At 37.5% G+C, this 24,582-nt stretch overlaps 1 protein-coding gene across 1 annotated transcript in view; it reads left to right on the top strand.

The window, feature by feature from the left end:
- rem2 (RRAD and GEM like GTPase 2) overlaps nucleotides 1-24,582 on the top strand; it is a 52,545-nt gene that overhangs the window by 23,350 nt on the left and 4,613 nt on the right. The window contains exon 4 of the mRNA XM_005811041.2: nucleotides 9,778-9,955. Within this exon, the coding sequence (XP_005811098.1) occupies nucleotides 9,778-9,955 (178 nt within the window). The remainder of the gene's footprint in view (nucleotides 1-9,777; nucleotides 9,956-24,582) is intronic.

The following is a 24,582-nucleotide window of genomic DNA, read 5'->3' as shown; positions in this document are numbered from 1 at the left end:
TGGTGATAACGTGAGTGGCTGAGTTCTGAACCAGTGGAGGTTTGTGGGATAAACCACAGGAAGAGACCAACAGCTGTGATGATCAATACAACAATGACAAGAATCTGGTGTGAGAAATTAACAAAGGGTGGCGTGAAAATGAAAGTATGAGGAGAAAGAACGAGTACTGATACATTTTTCAAAATACTGGGCGCTGTCAAGGATTACACCTACATTCTCAACATGAAGTGATGGATGAATAGTTACTGCCCATACAGCTTCTTAGAAAGAGTCGACCAAGAGCAGAAATGTTCTTTTTCATCTGTGTTTACTTTGACAAAATTTTCATCAAATTCTATCTTAATTTAATCTAAACAACCAGACAAAACAGGCAGGAACAAAAGAGTTGGCCATGGCAAATGGGTACAGCTGTGTGTCATCTGCATAGCAGTTAAACTGAAGATTAATAATTTATAGACTGGGCCCTTGGACTGAGCTCTGTGGAACACCGCTGGTTAACAGTAAGGGTTTCTGACTCAATGCAGCTGTAAATAAATAATGTGAACCAACAATCAGAATGATTGCGGTACTCGTGTGACCAACAAGACATTTGGTACCTTAATTGAAGTGCTTTTGTGGTGTAGGGGGGATGAAAACTAATGAAATAGCTTCTCATATTTATTATTGATTACTATGAATCTGATTCGCTGCTGTCTTTTTCATTATTAATCTAGACAATACAAAATTGGGAGTGAGTCAAAAGTGATTTTAATCATTTGGATGAACATTAGCATCTGTTGCAGAAAATTGCAGAAAAAACACAACTGCATATGTTAAATAATAAAGACCAGAATTATTGAATCAGCTTTCAGTTCGCATATGCTTGGTTTCCAGCAGCTTGATGTTTTATTCATTCCCTCTGACATAAGGAGGGAAACAAAGCAGCTGTACTTGTGTGCTCATCATGTTTACATTTATTGATTTTATGGAGAGATATTGTAACAACAAAGTAGACAGAAATTAAATGGATAAATGCACTTAATTATTATAGCACTGTAGACCACTCACTGAAATTTGTACCATAGCCCACCTCCACACATACACACTGCTACAGCTTTCTTTAGTCGATATTATGTTCTGTTGAAGTGCTTTTGTTGGTATTAAACAAGAGAATAAGGTATAATAGCTTCCATCTTCTTTTGTTGGTATGTGTAAGGACACATATTTTCCCTGAATCCACAACCTGCGAAAAAGAAAAAAAATTGTAAGATAAACTCACTAACTCCAAGATTACTTGCCAAAAATGTTGCAGTATATTTAATTTAATGTTCCCATAATGCTTTTTCTACTTATACTACATTGTTGCCAAGACACAAATCCTCTTTCATCCTCCCCCTAAATATGAAGGTCAGAGGTCGGGCGTGAACAGCATGACTAGTGCGCAGGGATTCAGGGATTTGCTAATGGACAGGCTGGAGGCTCCACATGCCAACATACTGTATGAAGGCTCAAATCTGGGTCATACAGAAACACTCACTATTACGCCGTGCCTTAGAGTGTGCACCATGCGACTGTGTGAGGAGGTGGTCTGACACGTCGTGCAACAGCGTGTATTGTCGTACAGTACATTGCTTTGAGGTCGGTTGAATTCAGCAATCGCTGGCCTCTGAAGGTTGGCGTATGTGTATTAATGCACGAGCAGATGTGTGTTTTGCCATTGCAGCGTATGCAGCTATGACCTTAGTAATGCATTTCCTGTGGGGCGCTTCTCCTCTTTGTAGGAAAACATGGAAAAAAGAGGAAAAGTACCAGCTCAGCGCTCCGTCTTCATGGAGCTTCGTCATGCTGTCGTCAGGTTTTTGCCTTTGCCACATAGCGACATTCTCTGCCTCCTTTTTATATCTCTACTCTCTCTCTCTGCTTGCTTCCTTTTCCTGTCCTTTTTCAATCCCTCCATTCATCACCCCTGTGTCTTTATCAATCTCCCCGGTCCTTCATTCCGCTCAGACAGCCAGTCGGACTTGCAGATAGATCGCAAACCAAAGCACCAGACGTGTGCAAAGTGTACATATTTGCTTTTGATAAAGCCAAATGGCAGCAGGAGCGCCTATGCATTTATCGGTGCATACAAGCTCGTGTTTGTGAAGGCAGGTGGAGATACGCGTGACCTTTTGTGTTCCATGTAAAGGCCCTGAGCTGCTTTACTCTTGTATCTTGTTTTGCAAAGCAAACAGCTTAAAAGCCAATAGATTGCAATCAGTTTGGCTCTGTTTCCCAGACAGAGAGGAGTATGTTGTATAATGACGGATGCATGCTACACATGCGCGCTCAAGCACTTCTCCAAAAAGGGTCAGAATGTGCTCTGGTGTTTGTTTTTTGTGGGGGTTTTTTTTTCCCACAATCAGACAGAATAATAGTTTGAGCGCTATTACAGCCACAGCTTATTATGCAAATTATGTCTCATAGGTGATTCATTGCCCTTAATGTTAATGGTTTCAAATGTTGTGTTGGACTCCAACAGCTAAGTGTTTTTTTCTGGATACACACTAATGTATGTGAGCAATGCAGTTATATGAAAGCATCTTGGGGCCCAGGAATGACTGGCTTCTATGTCCAATAATCTGCAAATGAGGACAAGAAGTCAGTCACTCAGCAAAAATGCAGCAAAGAAAACTCTTTACACTGACTACAGCTTTATTTGAAGAGAGACAGTTAGAAGCAATAAAGAAGAGAACCCTCGGTTGTTTTTTTTATGTGAAGTGTAGAGTGTTGGATTGAAATATCATGGAGATTTAAATGGTTCATTGAGGTTTCTCTTTGAGTGCGTCCAATAAAAACTCCTGGGTTATGTTTACTCAAAGTTATTGGGTCTGTAATGCCAATCCCAAACCCAATGCACACAATCAAGCACAGAAAACGTGTTGTTTCCTAGTGCATTAAAGATTATGGTTGTAACGTTACTAAATTTGAAAAGGTTTCAAAGCACACATCAGCCTTTCATTTCTTTATCTCAGCATTTGTGTTTTGTTATACTTGCAGTAAACTGCATTCTACCTCAGTCTTATTTTTTCCTTGCATGTCAAATTTGTGCAATTTTGTCTGATTTTGACATCCAAAGCCGCAGGATGGGCCAGAGGTTTTCAGACTTTCTTTTTGCATCAAACATGATGCACTTAAGCTGAATTTGCTTGGGGTAGCCCACACTCGACAAATTCCCAGTCGTTTGATATCAGAAGAAAAAATGGAAGATTTTGCTCAGGACCTTTTAAAAAGTCCGTCTTTTAAAAATATTATTTCTGTTCCCCTAATCCCAGAAACAGTTTTGATGTGTGTGCTTTTGAAGCTTTTATGAAAGGATTTGAAAGCACCCATATAATTTTGCTGCAGATGAATGTTTTGATTGTCTGAAAGTCAACAGTAGAGACAAGATAGATAAGTGATGAGCAGAAGCATGAAGCATATGGTGGAGTTATTTTGGGATGCGGCCCCAAGCAGCAGTCATCTGCCAAATTTAAATACATGATTTTAATACAGAGTCATGATTGAGTTCCTACAGATGCACATTGGCATTCAGTGTCCACTTGTTAAAGTATTGTCAAGAGTTTGCAATATTTTATTTTAATTATGCCTAATTGAGAGATTCAGAATTCTAAAGTTTTCTTCATTACAATGCAACAGTCTCAGCAATGCAAGGGACTGCTTGGACTGCAATGAATGGGTCGGCTATTTCATTTCCAAGTATCATACTGTATGCTCTTGCCAGTAATATATCTGGCGAAACAGATGGACCCTTCCTGCCCTTGATGCCCAATCCTGATTTAGATAAAACTTGTGGGAATTCAGTTGTACTGTCACAGCGACGGATTCCTAATATGGTGCAACCCTTGTTAGGATGGGAAGTTTAACAGCGCGTTCACGGTGAAACATCTGCTGGAAATAACTTTTACGATCTGTCCAAAACCTCAGTAGTTTAAAGGGTTTACTGTTTCTAGCTTCAAGTTAGCTATAAAAAATATGCAACTCAAGTGGAAAGAAATTTCCCACAATGTTGCTAAGTAATTTTAGATCTTCACCCTTTCCTTATTTTTCCTAACTTGTTAAACAAAGATACAAAAATGCACCAGAAATGAGAGAATACACTTTTTGTTTCAAAATCCTGAGCCTGAGAGGTACCACTGTGTCATTATTGGCCAAAAATTGGTCAGTGTATTGTGCAAAACTGTCCAAGGTAATTTTATTTTATTTTATTTAAAAAGCATTCAATAGTAAATCTAAAAAACCCACATTTTCAGCTGTCAGACTCTACACAAACTGATTTTTATTTCTCACCATGTGCTGTAACTCCAACAGGAAGATATCCATCCTCGTAATTTTCTGCTTCTCTTTTCACCTCTCTCACTAAGACGTGTCCTCTGTGATTTTAAGGGACTGTTTGGATTTATTCAAGTGAAGTTCTTTGACGTTATCGTGAGTAATAACTCCATCTACAACCCTTACCTGTTGCAGATGGACGTCATGTCTCTGTGAGTTAGTCAGACGGTTTTAGCTGAGTTTGGCGATTTAAAACAGAAGAAATTCGTATGCACGGGAATCCACCAGTGTATTTGTGGATGTTATTCAGCGCATACATTTTCATAGGAGACCGCAACCAACCCAGCCAGCTATATATATTTCTACTCCATCAGCTCATCTACCATTCAACTGACTATAAGTTTTCTGGGGTAATTTTAAGACATATATAAGTCCTGTAAAAGGACATCTTCAATGTTGTGTGTCAAATAAGGATTTGATAATAAATTAAAACCTTTACTCCACTCTTAGTTAACTTAAAGTGGGCCGACATTGCAGCTGATTGGATGGATTGATACAGTTGGTGGTGAAGTGAGGGTTAAAAGGGTTAAGGCCCCTGACATACTTCATCGGTTCTCATTGACGTAGACATGCAACAAAGATTCCATCTATTTTGATAGCTCTGTGCGATTCTGATTGATCACAAGTTTGTTCCTGTGCTTTTATATGGAAATGCGTTCGGATAACATTGTTGATACTTCTCTTCACTAGGGTCTGGGTTTTGTATCTCCAGGAGACATGAATACTTGTGAAGAATGTTTATCTGACGCTGTGAGGAATTATCTACATTTGTATGATTCTTCACTATCTCACTATCATAGTAATCCTGGAAAGTGGTCTATAAGTCCTGGATAACAATTGCAATGTTGTTGTTCGCAGAAAAGTGTGGCGTTAGCTCCTTGATCTCTTCGTCAAAAGCAAAACAGAGGATTTAGGGTCTGTGCTGTTGTATGAACAGTGTTTGCAAAGGCAAACAGTCCACAACCACATGACTGTTTGGCTTCGGACAAAGCATGTGGGAGCCTTGAGGATCAGGAGTTAGCCTAACCCAACCCGAACAAATTGCTACCACCAATTGGTTGCTGACAAACCCAATAGATTGAATGACGGGTGCCATTATGTCAATGGTTATTGTTCTAGTAAAAATACGGCACCTAGAGAAAACATTGAGGACACCCAATGAAATATGAAGTTGCTTGGCCAGTGCATCCCACGCTTTGAGAACCACCATCATCTATGTGGTCGAGTCAGTCGAGTGTAAATTTTGGCAGATTCATCATTTCAACAATCAGTGCATCTCTGAGACTGAAAACGTAAAATCAAAGGCTAAATAATACTAAGCTTCTCTACTCTAGTGATTGAAAAAGCCAACTTAGCAAGGAAATTTACATAAGAACAATTTCTAACTTTTGTTTATAAGTATCGACAAACCAAGAACTAAGGAACCTACCTCAAATCAAGCAAAACAACCAGCGACTGCAGGAGCACCAAAGTATTTCATATTTGTAATTTCAGCCAATCACTTCTGTATTTAGCAACTGTGGGACAGTAAAGCCTGTGTTCATGGTGAACTGAGTCTAAAATAACACAGCCCTAATCAGCATGGAGTCTTTCCTTATTAAAGTATTTCACTGTTATTCTCCTGATTGCTCAGTGATGACTGACTGTATTTACAGATGATTTAAATTATTCTGCGTGTGTGGGCCCCGGTGGCTCTGTGTTTGTGTGCGTCTGCGCGTCAGAGGGGTATGTATTGACAGATGGCCTGCTCTCCATGAGCTGAGCAGAGCTGCTTAATCGAGAGAAAAAAGAAGTGGAGAGGGAGCATTAGTTGGCTCTGTCCTGAGTTGCTTTGCCTTCGATAGACAAGGAGACATATTAACTCGGTCGCAGCGTTTCTCCTGAAGCACTACGTTGTGATCCTAATTGATGTCTGTGTCTTTACTTGTTTGTTTACAATGATTTATGTGTCCCCTCAATCCCTCTCCGTGCATTCTTAACCTCCATCCCTCTTCCTCCTCCACCTCCTCATCATCTTTCCCCCCATCTCGGAGGGTGACAGGTGGTCGGTAGCTCCCTCTCCTGCTGCCTTCTCGTCTCACTCCCTATTTCCTGCGCTCCATCAGACATAGAGAGTGCGGAGGTCTTGCTGTGGGAGCCTTGTGAATTTTTCAGCTGTCTGAAAATCTCAGGAGGGCAGAAATTTACAGTACCGTCAGGGCAGCGGAGCGGGGACAGGGGCATCCACACATTTACACACGGAGACACACGCGGTCAGCGAATTTGCGGAGATCTTGCCGTCTTACAACACGCGTTCAAAACACACTTCAGACCCACAGCAGACAGACGGGATTATTTGTGCTATTGTATTGATCCACTCAGAAGTGTTTATGGCTCCAGAGCCGTACCTCCTCTGGAAATACAATTTGCATTGAGTGGATGTGGATTTCTGACAGGTTTATAGAAAATACAGTAGGAAGCTGTAAATATGAGCTCACTGCAATCCTTATTCTATAACAACGTCAATTTGCACATCTGTAAACCTCAAATTGTTTCCTCAGGTGTACTTTTTCTGGCATTGCCTTTACGGGAGGACATAAGTACGTTGGGTATTAGATGTGAAGTTTCCAGGTGGCTTTTTTGTGCTGCTTTCCTACAGAAAAAAACATCTAGATCTTCAACTGTTGCTCAAATGTGCATTTTACTTTCAGAATGTTTCACAGTAAGATTTTGGAAACTTTCATTGTTTCTGTTTTGAACCAACTGGGCATCTGTGACACTAGATTAGTTACAGGAAGGATGACCTTGATTAATAAAACATCACAGTTGCATAGTATAAGTTAAACATAAGACTGTATAACATGTAACATGTTACATGTCACCTATACCAACCACTTGATATCAATTTCTCTGGAAACTGTAGCATAACAAAATGCATGAGTGTTCAAAATATTGTTTTCTTGCCTTCCTGTCAGGACCTATTAATTATATATACGAGAAGCAGAGACGTGTCACACCTTATGTGCGAGTAGCCACAGTAAAACATTGATGCGGATAACAAGGGCAAAACAACTTTAAATAGTTCTTAGCATCTTATAGTAGCCATTAGCAAGGCTAAAATTGTTAGTATTATTAAAACAACTGTATTCCCTAGACACTACAGATTATTTCTTTATCTTTTCCAAAGAGTTAACAAAATGTCAAAATCTTGTATTTTGTATGATAGATAGAATTAGAAAGCTAAAAAGAATAAAACAGAGCATGTTTGCTGTACCGTGTTCAGCCTTCCTGTCATCTGCTGAAAGTATTGCTCTCTCTAGCTCTCTTGCAGCCTGAATGACCCACAGACATTTTTCAACATATATATCAAAATAATATTTTCTTTTCAGTTATTTCTTATCTTTCTGTGCTTCATTTGAGTTCATTTTAAACACCTCTCTGATACAGAAAATCATAACAGCGAGTTTGCTTTCCAACTTAATTGTTTCCACACTAAACTGTTGGTTTCTCTGAAGACCTGAAAGCTCTCAAATATTTGCAGTTGAATTCTTGGTGCACCTTTAGCTAAAGAAAATACAAAATATTTAGATGGATAGTTTACCTTTATGGAACAACACAAGTACAACAAGCTGATTTTAGCTGGGTCTACTTTAATTTAAAAACAGCAGTGCCTTAAGAGTAATGGGTGCTACTCCTTTAGTTCCCAAGCAACAGCTGTCAGTGATTCTCACAAATAGAAATATTTCTAACTAGCCAAATTATTTTTTGTTATAGGTTAGGGAAATGTGTGGGAGTCTTTTTTTTGGCCGCTAACTGGCAATGTACAGCAATAGAAGTTTTTGCCTTTTTTTAAACCTACTGGTAATTGACCCTTGTCTAACCTGGATCATTTCCTGGATGACCAAAGTCTCAGAGGAAATGCGGGAGGCAAAAATTCAGACGCTTCTACTCTGTGTTTGGTGTAAAACATTGTCACCAGAGAACTTTTCAAACTCACAAACGATTCTGTAAATTTATGCATGGAGAATCCATTTGAAAATGTTCTCACTTTTTCAAATTTTTCATGGATTTTCACTTTTTTGTTTGTCAAAATTATCCTTGTTCTTTAGCCCTGAAAGTCCTAAATGGAGCGCCGGCGATCCAGTCAAATTTGCAGTACCATAATTCCCACACTTTGTGCTATCTGAATATTCCAGTGGTTTCTGAAAGGGGAGATGTTGCGCTTTCCAGCCAATATTGGGCTATTACGGTAATTTCACCCCCGCCGTAGCAGGGGCACTCTTTTAATAGACAGTAAATTGCGAAAATAACTTGCTAAATATTGAAAGTTCCAGTTTTTATGTATAAATGGGCAAATATATTTACTCATAGGACATTTAAAGAACTGCGTACAATTAAAATAAGCAAAAATATCCAGAAGATTTTTAATTTAGGACATAAAGGATTAATCCATATTTAAAATATAAATATCTACTAAAACTCTTTGTCATCAAATATTTTTTTGTTTTCTCCACCAGGCTTTTGTTTACATCTGCTTTAAACTGAGACCGGTCTGTTCACATGAAGTTTTTTTTAACATTGCACATACCACCTTTAATGAATGTTTAACCAACATTTAAAGGAGGTCACAGGTTTATCCACAATCGCTTTGCATTTAATTGCAAGCACAGGACTCTCAGCTTGTTGAACTCTTAATCCTTCGGTATTTGCCACATATTAGATTTTTTTGACTAAACCAGATTAAGGAGGTAATATGATTTAGGGACTGTGATGAACAACCAGGTCAGCAAGTCGTCAGCTGGTCTGCAGGTGATCTCTAGATATGATTACTTCTTTTGTTTTTTGTTTTTTAAGATCTGCTGCATAATCTTTGACTAAGTCAGACAAACACAGAAGCAAACTCAGAAATGCACAAATCTCCTCATGACCCAATTCGCCCTGATAAACTTCATTCAGTCCAATCTGAACTCAGCTGTCTGAACCAGACAGGGAGAGCTGGGGAGCACAGAGATGCTTGAAGGCAGTTTCTGAACTGCTGTTTCTGACAGAGCCACTCACATTAATTGAGCCTCTGTGACAGAAAGTGCCAGTGGGCTCTTAGTGGTCATTGTTAAGAGGGTCAGGAGAATCAAAGTGAAGCATGACACGCATGCAGTCATGTTAACCAGAGCTTCCACGGCGTCCTCATGGGACGGTGCTAAAAACTTGAGTGCTGCCTGCTTGGCAGTAGCTCCAGTGTTGGGGAGAGAGAAATGTTCAAGGACGAATTTTTAATCCATTAATGGCATGTAAGAGATCCTGTGTCGCATGTAGCGTCTACCTGACATTCCACACCTGGCCTGGTGTAAGTTGATCCCTACTCAGTGTGTGCAAACTATTCTTGTCCAGCAGAGTCTTGCAAGCATTATACATTCGTGTATGTGTTTGTGTGTGCTTTGCGATCCCCAGGACCTGTCCACTCTGCAGTGTGATGTGTGTATCTTGGTGTTCTCAGTGACCGACAGGCGAAGTTTCCACCGCACCGCCCAGCTCCGCCTCCTTCTCAGGGAGTCCCAGCCACAAACGCCCATCATCCTGGTGGGCAACAAGAGCGACCTCGTCCGGTCCCGTGAAATCAGCTCAGAGGGTAGGTAGAGCTCGGATCTTTAAAGTTGTACGCACCCACATCTGCTGATGACTTTGAAAATGCTTCACGGCTCAAGCTAAACGTGAAGTTTGATATTTCTCCATACTCACCTAAACACTTTTCAGGGGAGTCTTGTGTTTCTGATGTCTGCCCTGCACTCCATGAAGGTCAGGACTCAATGTAAAACAAACCTCGAAAGTTTTTTATGACATACCTTTCCTACAGTTTGATGTTCCTTTAAAAAGACATCTTAGAAAGTTTTAGAGAGTTCAGTTTTTGTCCCAATTGTATAAAGCAGTTGCTTGGCCCTCACTTCCCTTTTTTACCGCTTCACCGGTTCCCAATACAGTTCAGTTGTTTACAAGACAGGAAGTTGGCTCTTTGAAAGGTCATAGTGCCTCCCATTATTGTTACCAAGGTAATGTTTCCTTTAAAAAGCACGATTAGCATTTTAAGGGTCTGTAGCCGCAGGTCTGTTACACAGCAAACTGCAGGCTTGCTAACAGATTCTATAGCCCAGCTAATAGCAGCTTGTTAGATTCCCAGAGTTACTCTACAAAATAACAAAGTGACAGGAAGCAATTGTATTCTGCACAAAAAGCCAACTTATTAACTAGTACTAGAGTCAGAGGCTGTCGTGTTTTCTGGCTTTGTGAATCAAAAGTCAAATGACAATATCATAACTACAACAATCAGCACAATATTTTCTTTCACAATGTAATGATAGTTGCTCTAATGTTGTATATAAAAACAATCACATCATGGTCTGCCTCTATGTCTGCATTTCTTGTTTTGTTTTTATTGTTACATGAAACACTTTAAACCATGGTTCAGTTTCCATTTTGGTCATGATTCTGTCAATCCTGTAAAGTGGTCATTTTGAGAGAAAGCAGACCCAGCCATCATACTATAAATGTCTGATCTTCTCTCTAAAGGCTGTACAGCTAAGATAAACACTGTTTCTGAGCTAAATCACTGCATTAGTGCCATGCATTCATGAATCTATATTTGATAGAAATTATAGCTAATCCATGCTGTGAAAACCCAATTTGCTGTATATGCAATAGTATCCTATGCCAGGGTTACCTTTATTCTTTTAGAAGGTTTTAATAGTCCGCCTTTAACCAGGGAATAGATAGAATATTCAAAATAATTGGTTTGCCCCCTTTAATATCTCACTTTAACTTCTTTCCACAATGTCACCTTCTACTCAGCAGAGGGCACTCTTACAGATTGCAGATAGGATTTGGCCTTAGTGCCATCAAATGAGTTCTTTAGTTGACTCTCATTGTTAAATGTGTCTGTTGTTGGGTGTAAAACATGATTCCTACCATCTGTTTCTCAGGCTGCCCAGTAATATAGATTAAAGAGCAAGGGATTTGTGCTGTTTTTGGAAACAATGCAAAGAAAACATTGATTTAAAGCCTTTGTACCACAGAGATTTTTGATTGGCCATGGAGGTGAGGATTAATTAACAGAAAAGGTAAATGCAGACACCTATAGTATATTTTATTTGAACATATCTGTTTTTTATTGTAAATATCCATATTGTGGTTTGTGTCATGGTTTATAAAGATTGCTTGCATAATGTGAGTTGTGCTAATGGTATGCTACGGTGTTTCCCCTGTTTAATAGAAAAGCTGGCAGCTCTATTCATTGGTTGCAATAAATTGAAAAATTGCAAACCATGCAAAGAAAATCACTTTCTCCACAATACTCATTAAAGAAATTTTGTTACCATCTGCATAATCCTTGCTAATGATGTTTCTGTAGCTCATGTAACTGGTGTTTATTGACACTGACCATGAATATTTATTAAACAAACTGCATTAGTGGTTTTTTAAATTATTTTTTAAAAGGGGACTACTTTGTGAATATGAAAATTATAGCGTGCTACCAAGCATTAAATAATTTATTTTTTGGTCTGCTTAAGAGGGTGGTTGAATAAATTATTTTACAAGCTTATAACTAAATATTATAATAGTCACAAAAGAGGGTAAGAAATATCAATGCTGCAAATGTTATATTGTGGATTTACTGTACAGTGTGTAACTTTTTTTTCTTACTTAATCTTTCTTTTTTAAATGTGTCCACAAATCAAGTTCTAAATTAAGTCATTATTATATGGCTGTATTATCCCAGTTAAAACTTAATTTAAAATCATACTTTTTTACAGACTGCAAAACAAATACAAATCCGAGATCCACTGTCAATTACCTTAAATTCAGTGATATGTTTTATGGGACTTACACTTAAATCTTTCTTAAATGCATGAATGCATTAAATTAATTTGTTCATGCAGTGTTGTAAAACACATTCATTTCAATGCAAAAAAGTCTGCACGAAAATCAGAACGTATGGAAAGTGTTTTTAACATTGGTTGTTAGAATCACAGCAGCTTTATAGTAAATTTGGCTAAATATGGTATATATTACAAAATGAATCATCAATTAAACAACTGGAATGATGTGTGTTGTTTTACTTTATTTTAAGGTTAGAGTTTTTCACAAACATGCACGGCATTGATTTTATACATTGCATTGGATTAGGACTGTCATCGGCCAAAGACCTAATCTTATACCATTCTAGCAAAAAATCCCGACTGAATCTATGCCGAGTGGCAGAGTGTGAACAATCTCCAAAAATTATACTCTGTATTGCTTTGAAATACTGACAACTGTGGTTAGAGCAAGAGGTACAATCATGTAGTTGTTTTAAGTTGATTTTACTAGTGTATTATCATGGTGGGGTAACAGTTTGACAGGTGCCCCGACCTTAAACCTCTGCACCTCAAAAGGGTGCAAAGGCTTAAGGTTTGCCCCAACCAGAATTTCACAGGTTACTGTGTGAAGAACGCAAGATAAAAAATTTAAAGCAGTCTTTGTTTCTTTGTGTTGCCTTCAAGCAGTTCTTCAAATGGAATATCTTGAATGGAACATCTCTTGTAATTATAGTTATCTATCCTGACATTTTTGCTGCTGTTTTCAATAAGGAGTGCCTAAAAGCCCAGAATAGAAGTGTGCAAATAATACATGCCCTCTCTCCCACACATAACACACACAGACATATCCGTTTTCCAAAAAAACAAACCTTGGTTACTAGCCATGTACCAGACTCTGTCTTTGAGCAATAAAATTTATGTGGTTAACTTTTGGCAAAACAAAAAATGTCATGATTTTGTAAAATATAGAAATACATATTTGTTTTTCAGGCATTATGGGTTGTTAAACCCATAATGTGTAAGACTGAAGCAACATGACTTTAACAGCATCTAGATCTGAATTGTTTTATGAATCACTGCATTAAATAAACAACAATCTAGTTTTTACCAACAGTAATACACGTCTTATGTCTATTTATTGATTCATTGACTCTATAATTGACATTTATTTGAATTATAAAGCTGCTTATTCTCAGGTATTTATAGTTGAGAATGGGAATAAATGAATCACAACTTACTGTATGTAATTTTTTAAAATGAAGTACCACAACTATACATAATGCACACTAATTCCTCAGAGTGAATAAAATTCAATGTCTGCTGCCTTGTTTATGCATTCCAACTGAGAGCTTTATCGCTTAAATTCCCCAAATCTTGTTTTGTTCAAAAACATATTTGAGCAACACTTATTGTTGTTATTTGCATGTTATTTGTTATTGTTATTTGCAAAACAGGGATGCAAAGATGGGCAGTGTTATGTCTACAGTTTAAGCTTAACTGACTGTTCAAATATTTACATGTTTAATAGATTTTGCATCATTTTGCAAAAAAGCATCATTTTTATTATTTGTACAAAATAAAAAAAAAACTCAAAAACCTGGCGGGCATGAGAGTCACAGTCAATAAAAATGATAAATCATATTAATAAGACATTTAAACATTGTATAAATAATGAATTTTTTTTATTAAGAAGTGACACACTCAAAGTATTTTAAGATTTTATTTAAGTTTTGAACTATGGCACTTTTGGCCTTCCATAGACTAGTGCGTGTCACTTCTGCTATCCTGCTGTCTTGTTGTTGTCACTGTTGTGGCATTTTAGTTGACTGTTAATTCTAAATAATGACGGCTATATTGCTGTCTTCAAAGCTTTCCCATCAGCCTCAGCTGCACGCTGCTACATCATCCAGGTCGTTGTGAGCTCGTGACAGCAGAATATATTCCTTTGTTTATGCGCAATGTAGTTTCACTGTTATGAATCAATCAGAAATGAACTCAATAGAATCATCTGATGGGATGTTTCTGAGTAAATTCATTGGGCTCTTCGGTGAATGTTTCATGGCGTGCTGCCAGGCCGAGCTATTTTCTAGATTTCATTAATGTTTAGAATAGAAATTAGTTCACAGGGGAGTCCAGTGGGAGGAAAACGATTGACCTTGATTACAATTTGAAATCAGTGTGCGCACACAGAGATGGAAGAACCTGAAACATCCGCCGTAATCTCAGCAATTTCAGCCGCATGTCAAGTTAGCAAAAGCAAGTGCTGTCGCTTTGTCCCCTTTGGGTTTTTCCACTTTTTTTGTTTTGTTTTGCTTTCCAGATGGCAGGTCTCTATTTGCATTATCTGCCTCTAGCAGGACCACAGCTCCTGCTATCTTTATGTTCTTTTGGAGCCACCATATGTGCACGAGCGGCTGCACGTCCACAGACACATTCGATGTGCTAACGAGCGTTCCCACCATCTCTCTCCCCATCTACTCGCTGCCTGATGTCGGCGGGGCTGTTGTAAAGCGAGGGCTGTGATAAGAAGGATGAGAGGAAGAGGAGTGACACAGGGAAGGACGGGTGTACGAGAGTGATATGTGTGTGTGTGCGAGTCTCTGAGTGGGAACCTCATCTTTAAAGGAGATGTGTGTGATGCATTGTGCGAATGTCTGGTGGGAGAGAGTGAGGCCTATTCTGCTGTCCTTGAAAGAGTCACAATGAGTTCCTAAACCCTCAGACTGAGCGCAGTTTAGCACAGGAAGGCGATGGGAGAGTTTTGCAGCCACGCTATGCTTATGGCTAACCTGATTTTACATTCTCAGCTATTGTGTCCAGCAGACTTTTGTATTTTGTGGCATATATTTGGAACAATATGCCTGACTAGCCCGCCAAGTTCACTGAAAATGTTCTTGTTTTTCATTATACCTCCATGAACGAGAGTTGAATTGTAGAATTTCTGCTGTGATTTTTAAAAAGAGTCATAAAAGGAATCTAAATTACAGAAACAAATGCAGATTCAAACTTAAAGTGAGGTTCTGTATCATATTTCAGCTGCTCTTATTTTGTCAGTTGCATCTTACCATTTCTTCATTAATAGTCAAACGATCTCATATCCTCGCTGTTTCAAAATGGATGACCCTCACCAGAGTGGGTGATGATAAACATTCCCTTAGAAAACGCTCTCTTTGATCTGCCTTGGCACACACTGTTAATCATTTACATTTATTTTCTTATTTTTTTCTACAAAGGCTCTACTTGATTTTAAACAGCAAATTAACATTTCTGTTATTGCGCTAATAAATTCTGCATTAAAATGTATTACATGTATTCATATGAATAAAGTGTAGTTATTGTTTTTCTATACATACATATATGTAGAATATAAATATACAGTATAATATTGTAAATTGGCATTTGATTTATTATTAAGTATCTTTAATTCGTTGCTCTTCTGCTCTTTATCCATCTTATAACCCATGATGCCTCACATAAACTTCATCAAAATCCACTACATGCATGATACGGATGAAAAATGTTAGAGTATCAAAGTTTACTCTTTAAATTGGATAATTTAATCACGTCTTTTGTCCAAGATTGGGAGGATGACCTGAAGAAATGGTCACTGATGATGTGAAACATTATATTTATCTGCCACATCAACTTCACTGCTGCGGACAGAGAACGAATGTAAAGCTATAATAGAATTTGATATTGTCCTGTTGTTTTCTGTGCTCTTAGCTTTTGTGTTTTGCAGTGAAGCAATTTAATTAGCATTTGTCTAATATCTTTGTACACTTAAAATAAGTAAGAATTAGCCTAAAGGTAACTTCTAATATAATATTAAGGAATGATTTACTTTAAAAAAGCTCCTATATTTATTGAAAAGTTACTTGTAAGTTAGTTTTCTCTTATTTCAAATGTACTAAGATATCTGCACTAGAAACTAGTCAAAAAAAATACTTGCTAAGATTTCGTTTTTGCAGTGTGGAAGCTTTTAGTTGTGCAACAAAATGACACTCAAAGGGATGGATGAATGGATGGAAAAGCATGTTCATGATTTAAAGTGGATATTATCATTACTCTCATTCAAGAGATAAATTTAAATTTAAAAGTGGGGACCTGTGAAAATGCTATGTGCAGTAGATGCAGTCCTAATGGACAAAATTTGTAAAAAGATGTCCTCATAGTTGAGGAAGGCTAATTGCTAATCAGACCTTAGCCCCCGTATGGAGTAATTTCTATGCATATAAAACAACTTGCACTCAAAATTCTCATGAAAAGTTATATTAGCTAATCATAAACCTCATTTGCATGAGACCATTGTTTAGTTTGGCGTCGGCTTACTTTGAGTCATAATGACCCAACTGATTAACATTCGTGATTATAGGCCTCAGGCTGTGAGCTTCGTCATTCCACAGATGTTTCAAACCAGACGTTAAAAAAAATAGAGAGAGGGAAAAATGAAAGATTAAGCTAGAAAGGGACCCTGTTAGTGTGGTTAATTCCACAGAGAACACAGTACTTGATGGTGCTGATGGGATAACGGTTTCCCCTGGCATCACATCTAGAGTGTTGTCGCTGCCACGAGAGGAACTTGACAAGGACACAACTTCATGATGCATTTAGCACGGACAACAGAGCTTTCCTGTCCACATTAATTGTTTCCATTTGTCCTCATTTCTGGTGTTTTAATGACATTATACAATTCCACAAAAGTGGAAAAAACATATGAAAATTGTCCAAAATCAGCTCTGGTCCCGATCGAGTTATACTGGCAGAGCAACTATTCTCAGCTGATTAGGAGAGATACAAAAAAGCAGTTTCAGCACACAAAATTGAGCATGTAAAATGAATGCTGCTCAGTTGAACAGCAACAAACTACACAGTGCTCTCATGGGGAGCCCACACTGGCATCGCTGCACTGCGTTGTGCTAATTGGTGCAGTGCAACTGGCTGGGGTTGTCAAAATAATCTACATTTAATTGATAATCAATGACAAAAAAAAGGATTTCTTCCAAAATACCCATATTCATTCAAATTTATATGAACAAAGATATTTTCTTCGTCCAGATTCTGAACTTTTCGGAGTTGCAATATGTACACACTACTTCCTAAACTAAAGCAACTTAAAGACGCCAATTAACCTAGCATACATGTTTTTGTAATGAGGGAAAGAGCTGAGGTATGGGGGGATTTTGCTGCAATAAGTCAACAGCTTATATTTTCAATCTGAAAGTATAAGCTCTATTTTGCTCTGTTTCAAAACTTGTAATTCTTTGAGCTTAAATTTTCAATTTGAAAGCATCACCTTGAGAGAAATCGCATATGCACTATGAGAACATGCAATCTGTATGCAGACCAAATGCCAAAAGACACAAACGCTGGTTCTCCTTGCTGCAGAGCAGCGCTGTAAGAACAGTCACCACTTTATCCTTTTTTTTTATTTAAAGTGTACATAAAAGCTGACAAAAGTCCACTAGAATCTATTCAAAATGCAACCTATGTAAAACTACCAGAAACAGAAATTTAACAGAGCTGCTACTGAATATATTCACATGAGCCAGATCCTTTTCTTAGCCTGTACTATAATTACTTGTTCGGCTTTATTCAAGGTACATTCTTCACCTTGAATAAGGTGAAGTGCATACTTCACCTTGAAGATGACAAACATCGACAGCAATGACTGTCATCTTGTCCACTTTCTTGTTAAACAGGAAAGTCGGTATGTTTTTGCTAAGTGACAGTTTTTCTTATTTGTTTGGAACTAATTATGAAAACAAAATTGTCATACTGTTAAATATGAACATGTTTTCTGATATACATATAAGAACCCTATTGCTTTATTAATGGGATACTGAGAATTTTAACTTTATTATTCATTTTTTGTCTTTATAATATTTCATAAAACATGCATGGATGCAACATGGGAAGGAATATTTTAGCTTTCAAACTAAACTCAGACATAAATGTACCTTTTTAATGCGTTATACCAGATAGTAGATTTCAAATTCTGATCAGAATAATAAAGACGTGAATTGAGTTTCTTAAAAAATATATATCTCGTATGATGCAAAAGCATATAGCAATTTCATATCTGCTAAAGTACCATCCATGTACAAAAGTATTTAAAAAAAATAGCATTTCTGTCAGAAATGGATAAATCTGAGTATTTCTTCTTTTTGTTGTGTTGTGAAAAATCCCTTCCTCTTCTGCACTTTCAGTTACTGCTGACTACTATCCACTGGAGGAAAGGTAGTGACTACTGATAACTAATTCATTCAAAAGAATATCAAGCACAGCATAACTATGGGTGTGGCTTAAAATTAAGATTAGCATGTTGCTCGGGTCATTCCAGTCTGGATCCAGACAGCAAATGTCTTCCACTCTGCCCAGTTTAGGCAGCTTTGCCGTTCCTTCAATTACCCCTTACCTTGCCAGCCTCTTTGAAACCCAACTGCACCTTCACTTTCTCCTTTTCATCCTGTTGGAGTGAATCGATCTTGGCACTGTTGCTCTCATGCTGCTCTGCTGTTCACCGACGGAGAGGTGTTCCTTTTCATCTTTTCCGAGCAACATGAAGGTCTTAGAGAATATAAACAGTGCTGAACAGAATAGGAGAGGAGGCTTTTGGCACAGCAAACATCCGGCATTTGCCTTTTTGCTGCATGATAATGAGGGTGCGGAATAAGGAGTAGGAATACTAAACAGGAATTTGAGCGCGTTTATAAAATCTGACGTTTTAAAAATCTGAATGGGCAAGTTGTTTCTCAATATTGCCTCTTGATAGACAGAAGTAGGTTTGTTACATCTTATTACATTTTACATATTACAAATTACATCTTGTTGTAATTTGCCTTTTGAAGTATTTTCTAAAGGAGTAACAAATCTTTTTCCATTGTAGGATTTATGTAGACAAACGCTTAAAAAAAGGAAAAAAGAATCAACATCTGTTTCTCCTTATCCTTAAGCTATGGTTGCTTTTTTTTCTCCTCTGGAATCTATAGATTTACAGAGACTTTCCAAAGTATTTATATCCCTCCTTTTGATATCTTAAGCTACACTTTACTACAATTATCGATACATTTCATTTCGTGGTAGGTCTCCACAAGTTTTGTTTATCTATAGACTGAAAATTTTGCCCAATCTTCTTTGCAGAATAGCTCAAGAACATGTTTTTTTTTTCTGAGTGATGGCTATTGTGTACAGTTGGACATTAGTGGATGGGGAAAGTCATCCACTGACAAAGTCAGTCAGAAGTCTAACAAAAAAAAACTTGTTTGTTTTCCTTTTTTTCTAACCGTGTCCTCAGGTTTTCTTCGATACAAAATTCTGTTGCCAATTTCCGATTGGCAACTGTCGGAAATTGGCCTTCTGATTCTAAATTTTAATGATTTCTCATTAAGGAAGACATAAAAGCAGTCTTCAAAATATCTTTTGAGCATCATCAATTATTTTGCACCAGAAGCAGAAGTGCTGTCACACCATGTGAGAGAGTAACAAAGTCATTTACTATAACAAAGGCAAAGACAATAGAGAGTTGAGATTTAAAACCGTCTTCTATGTCTGCAGCGTCCATTGTAGAGAAAATACAACTGTACTCTGAAATATGCAAAAGAGAAACTAATTTGAAATCCATCCTCTTCAATTTCTAGCAGAGGTTTAAAGTAGTAAAGTAATAAAACGTGTGAGCAACCTCATTGTCAGTCTTCCTGTCTCAAATCCTGGAGGATGTGCAATAATGTCTCAAAATGCAGTGAAAAATACTGTTTTCTTATAAATAGCTTCTTCCACCTCAGTTCATCCTCTGATATCACTTGAGACACATTGCTAAGATTGTAGATAACCAACTATAGGTCTCTTTTCTTCAGGAACATCTAGGTGTGTTGTGATAACAAATTTTGCTGGATGATAAATTGTTCATCCAGCAATAATGCAATATTGCAATAAAATAATCATTTCTGATTATTGCAATCAGAAATGATTGCAATAAACGATAATATCGTTGTTTTGAGACCATTTTCAAGTACCATATCATCACCTTCCTAAAATAATGGCCTAATTAATTTTTTTTTTCCTTAAAGTAATTTTGGAAGGAAAAAAAAACAGTTTGGAAAACAATGTCTTATGCCTTTATTTTAGGCGACAATGTTGATAATGGTACTATAATTCAAGCTTGCCCTCTCAAAGACCAATAAACTCACATTTTTTAAAGAGCACAATGCTGGAACCGAAAGATGCTTTAAATATTCAAAATAAAACACAAAAGACAAAAACATTAAACAAAAAAACCAAACATTTTATCATGAATTAAATGGATTATGAAGTGTCTGCAAACAAAATGACTCTTCAAGAAATATTAATTGTCAGCGTGGAAATGATTGAGCTCATTTTAATTTATCATGCGATTAATTGCTTATTGTGACAGGCCTAGCAGCAGTATCTCTAAAAGACTGTTCTTGTCGTTTGAACCTGGCTGCGTCTAGTACGGCACGAACTAGATACGATTTTTGACATCCCATCTGGCCGGTCAACAGTCGGGTTTGTTGTCAGCGCATCTCTAATTCATACGCTGGTTCTCTCCTTTCACCCGGTGCCGTGTTTTCACTCTTCTCCTGCCCTCACTTTCTCCTCTTTTCTGATATTGCACAGCATTAACTCCATCTTCCGTTTTTATTTCCCCTTGCTTGTCTTCTTGCCTGTCTCTTCAATTCACTTTCCCAAGTGCTCTTGACAGATCATTCAATCAGCTGCTGCTGGTATTGGGGCGAATCCATTTGCTGATCCAGTTTGGGATTTGCTTTATTTCCTCCCACCATTACTTCTGCCGTTATTATGTGCCAGAGCAGCGGTTCGACAGCTGCTGAGGTCGGATTAGTACACCCAGATCAAATCTGTGCCTGTTTTTGTGTCTGTGCCTTTCGTACTGAATGCTCATGCCATCAAAAATCAGGTAGATAAAGCGCTTGCAATGCTCAAGGATATGAACATTGATAGATACAGGGTTAAAGTTCAGACTGTCCTGTTAGACCAGGGTCACAGAACTGATACCAGCTTTCTTTTAAAACTGCATTGAAATCCAAAGAAACCTGACTGTTATTTCCTAATGTACAAAAAATAACTTTATTATTTCCCAAATCAAATAATAAGATCGATAAAGAAGGACTTTTTAAGAGAGAACATCTATTAATGTTCATTGGATCTCCTTCAGAATGCATCAAACATGCAGTGTGTATTATTTTTGAAATTTCCAAAAGAGAAAAAGAACCATTTTTTTTTTGCCTCTGCTTCCCATTTCTCCACTTTGACTCTCATTTTAATATTTTTTCAGCTCATAACTGCCTTTTTAGCTCCCCTAAGCTCACAGGCTATTCCAGTAACCATTCAGTTTCTTGCTTATATGTTGCATCATACATTTGTATCATGTAGATTACACTTCAGCTGCTTAAGGAAAATAGATGAAAGAAGCAAGTTGTATGACTGGATTATTTGGTATTTCTAATCTAATTAATAATGATTGCGCCTCAGACAGTTTTACTCTTCATAATAAATGAACATGGGTCCAGGATCTTTGGGTGTTTGTAAGATTATAAGGTGAGCATATGCACAAATTACAAGCCATTGGCAACATGGGAATGTGAATTGACCAAGTGTATCATACTTGTGTAGTATAATGCAACGTTGCTAAAAACAAGCTAAATAAGTTTTGTGTTACAGTACATATTCAAATGTTATTGCAATTCACAAAGTTATTCTCCATTTTCAAAACTTCATTATTTGATTTAACGACAAGGATTTATTTATATAAATTCCACCTCGTAAAATTTTCAAGAATATTGTCAGATGGCTCTGGCATTCGGTGCATGAAACTGGGTATAGTCAATGATGGCATAGTTACTTTGAAAAAGTAACTTTAATCGGATTACTGATCACTCCTTGAAAAGGTAACTTAGTTAGATTACTGATTACTTGATTTGGAAAGTAACTAAGTTACGTTCAAAGTGACTTTTTTAGTTTCAGCAGCTGCTAACAACAACGCTCTGCCACCTGTGAAAATTACATTGAGCTTTGCCAAAACTTCATTGCAAGTTATTTTATAAAGGTAACATCAACAATGTGTTTCTACTTATAAGGTTGAACTGAAGGGGAGATTGTTTAATGGCTACAACAGTACAAAAAAAACTTTAGTAATTTGTGTGTGTTTTTGTGTGTTCAACTACTGTCTGGAAAACTCTAAGTAGTCCCCCCCTCTCTGCCCCAGCGTCCAGGTTCTGCGTTACGGCCCTGCGTTGCTGTCAGAGCGCAGCGCACAGAGCTCCTCCTGCGGCTCCACAACTCAGATGGCTGCTGCACAGATTTGTGACATTTATCTTAATATTAATAATTATAATGGCGTTTAGTTGCGCAACTTTACGGACACGTTCATTCGTGGTTGTTTTCACGTTTATTGCGAGGTTCATATTAGTCTCGATGTTTGCAGTTTGTTGTAGCGCAACGCGAAGCTCGACGTCATTCACAGCAAATATATTAACTTGACATTAACAAAAACACAGCAGGACGGATCATCCGGGAAACGATGGACAGGGAGAGTCTGACTAAAACTAATTGGAGGTCAGACAAGTTCTGGGGTTTATGTTTGCTTATTTCCAAGCCCAAAAACCGCAACCAGCGACTCATTACATCTGCAAGCGACTTTAGAAAAAAAAAAAACAAGCCGAAAGTTGCTTATAATAATCAGACTTGGCGACGGAAACTCAAAATAGTTTCTGTTTTTCCAGCAACAAAATGCCCATCTCCCTCCATTGTTTACATTTCTGTCGCTGCTGATACTGTTGCATAGAAACGGCGATCACTGGACAAGACACGTAGAGGAAATTAAATTAAATTGCAAAAGAAAATAGTAATGCAAAGTGATTTTGATAAGTAACTTTAGTCTGACTATTGGATTTGAAATAGTAACGCGTTAGATTACTCGTTATTGAAAATAGTGGTCCGATGTCAGTAACTGACATCACTGGGTATAGTTTACAAGTTGTGTATTTTTATGAAGAAAAGCGCATTTTTAATCTCCCAGTATGATACCAGACAACACGTTCGTAGAAAGATTGAACAGCAGCTGGGAGGTAATGGACATTTCAGGATTGCTCAACATTTTTAAATATGTTCAGAGTAAAGTGACAACTACACTCCACCCCCACCCCCACCACCCCCCCCCCCACCCCCGCCGCTCATAATTGGTGCTTTCAAATACTTATTTAATATACTTCCTTTTTTGCTGTTCTGTTTTTATTCCATTTGAGTGCTTCATGGATTAACACAAAAAATGGTCTCTTTATAACACCCACCCACAGTTCATGTAGGGTTGACCTGGTCCATCTGCCACCCAAGTGTTACCCTCTTACATTCTTATACCTCATAGTCACTGTGAATTGGAAAACTAATAATAATAGTACTCAGTACAAAGCAGCTCTCCTCCCCCCCTCTCTGTTTAGAGCAGCGGTGAACTTAAAAGCACACGACAAAAAAAAAAAGCAGAAAAAAAACAGTCATTTGTCGTGACAGTGTAGCCCATTTGTTGCGAGATGATCTGTATCTGTCAGCTTTCCTTATCGTGGTGGTTTGTTTGACCAGGCTCAAAAAGCCTCTTCCAGCTCAGATACACGGGATTGTCAACAAAACCCTCCGTCACCTGACCTCATCCTCCGTTTACACAGGAACCATTTTCCCTATCTGAGGCGCAGCAAATAGATTTCACCTTATGCAACACATACAGGCAACATTAACCCTGTGCAATACTGACTGCTTTGCTTTTTTGTTGTTGTTTTTTGATATTTATGTCTATATGTGATTAATGCAACGGGGTGTAGAGATGCATCCAGCTCACAAGATTGGAACGATGGACAATATTATAGTCACGAAAACAATGATGCTAAGTCTAATGTGCTTGTCTAATATTTTTGATATAATCATAAAAAAGATAATTAGACATTGCGATGTCAACTTTTCTTTTGAAAAAAAATTATATTTGTCTTTTTTTTCTGATATATTGACACTGATCCTGTTTTAGCACTAAACTTCAGCCTCTTCACTCAATGCATGCTCTCTGAAAGAAAGGCAACAAGCCAAAACACCCAAATCTTTGTAGTATGATTTTAATTTTTTTTAATTATTATTAAAATGAAAAATAAAGAAAGGCTTGAAACTGAGCCTTATTGGACTCCTTTTTAAAGTCTTTAGGAAATTTGATTCATGACCATTTGCGAAACTAATCTTACTTTTTTTTAACAAACCAATTATAAATAAGTAAATACATTAGCAACAGTGGTTTACGGAATATGCTCAGATCATAAATAATGAAAAAATATTGTTTGTCATATACTGGGCAGAGGTAAGCTCAACTTTATCAGCTTAGTTGAGTTCACGA

Source organism: Xiphophorus maculatus, chromosome 6, assembly GCF_002775205.1.
Source record: "Xiphophorus maculatus strain JP 163 A chromosome 6, X_maculatus-5.0-male, whole genome shotgun sequence".
Lineage (NCBI taxonomy): Eukaryota > Metazoa > Chordata > Actinopteri > Cyprinodontiformes > Poeciliidae > Xiphophorus > Xiphophorus maculatus.
Note: the sequence above shows the minus strand (reverse complement) of the source record. Positions and strands in the feature narration are given on the sequence as shown.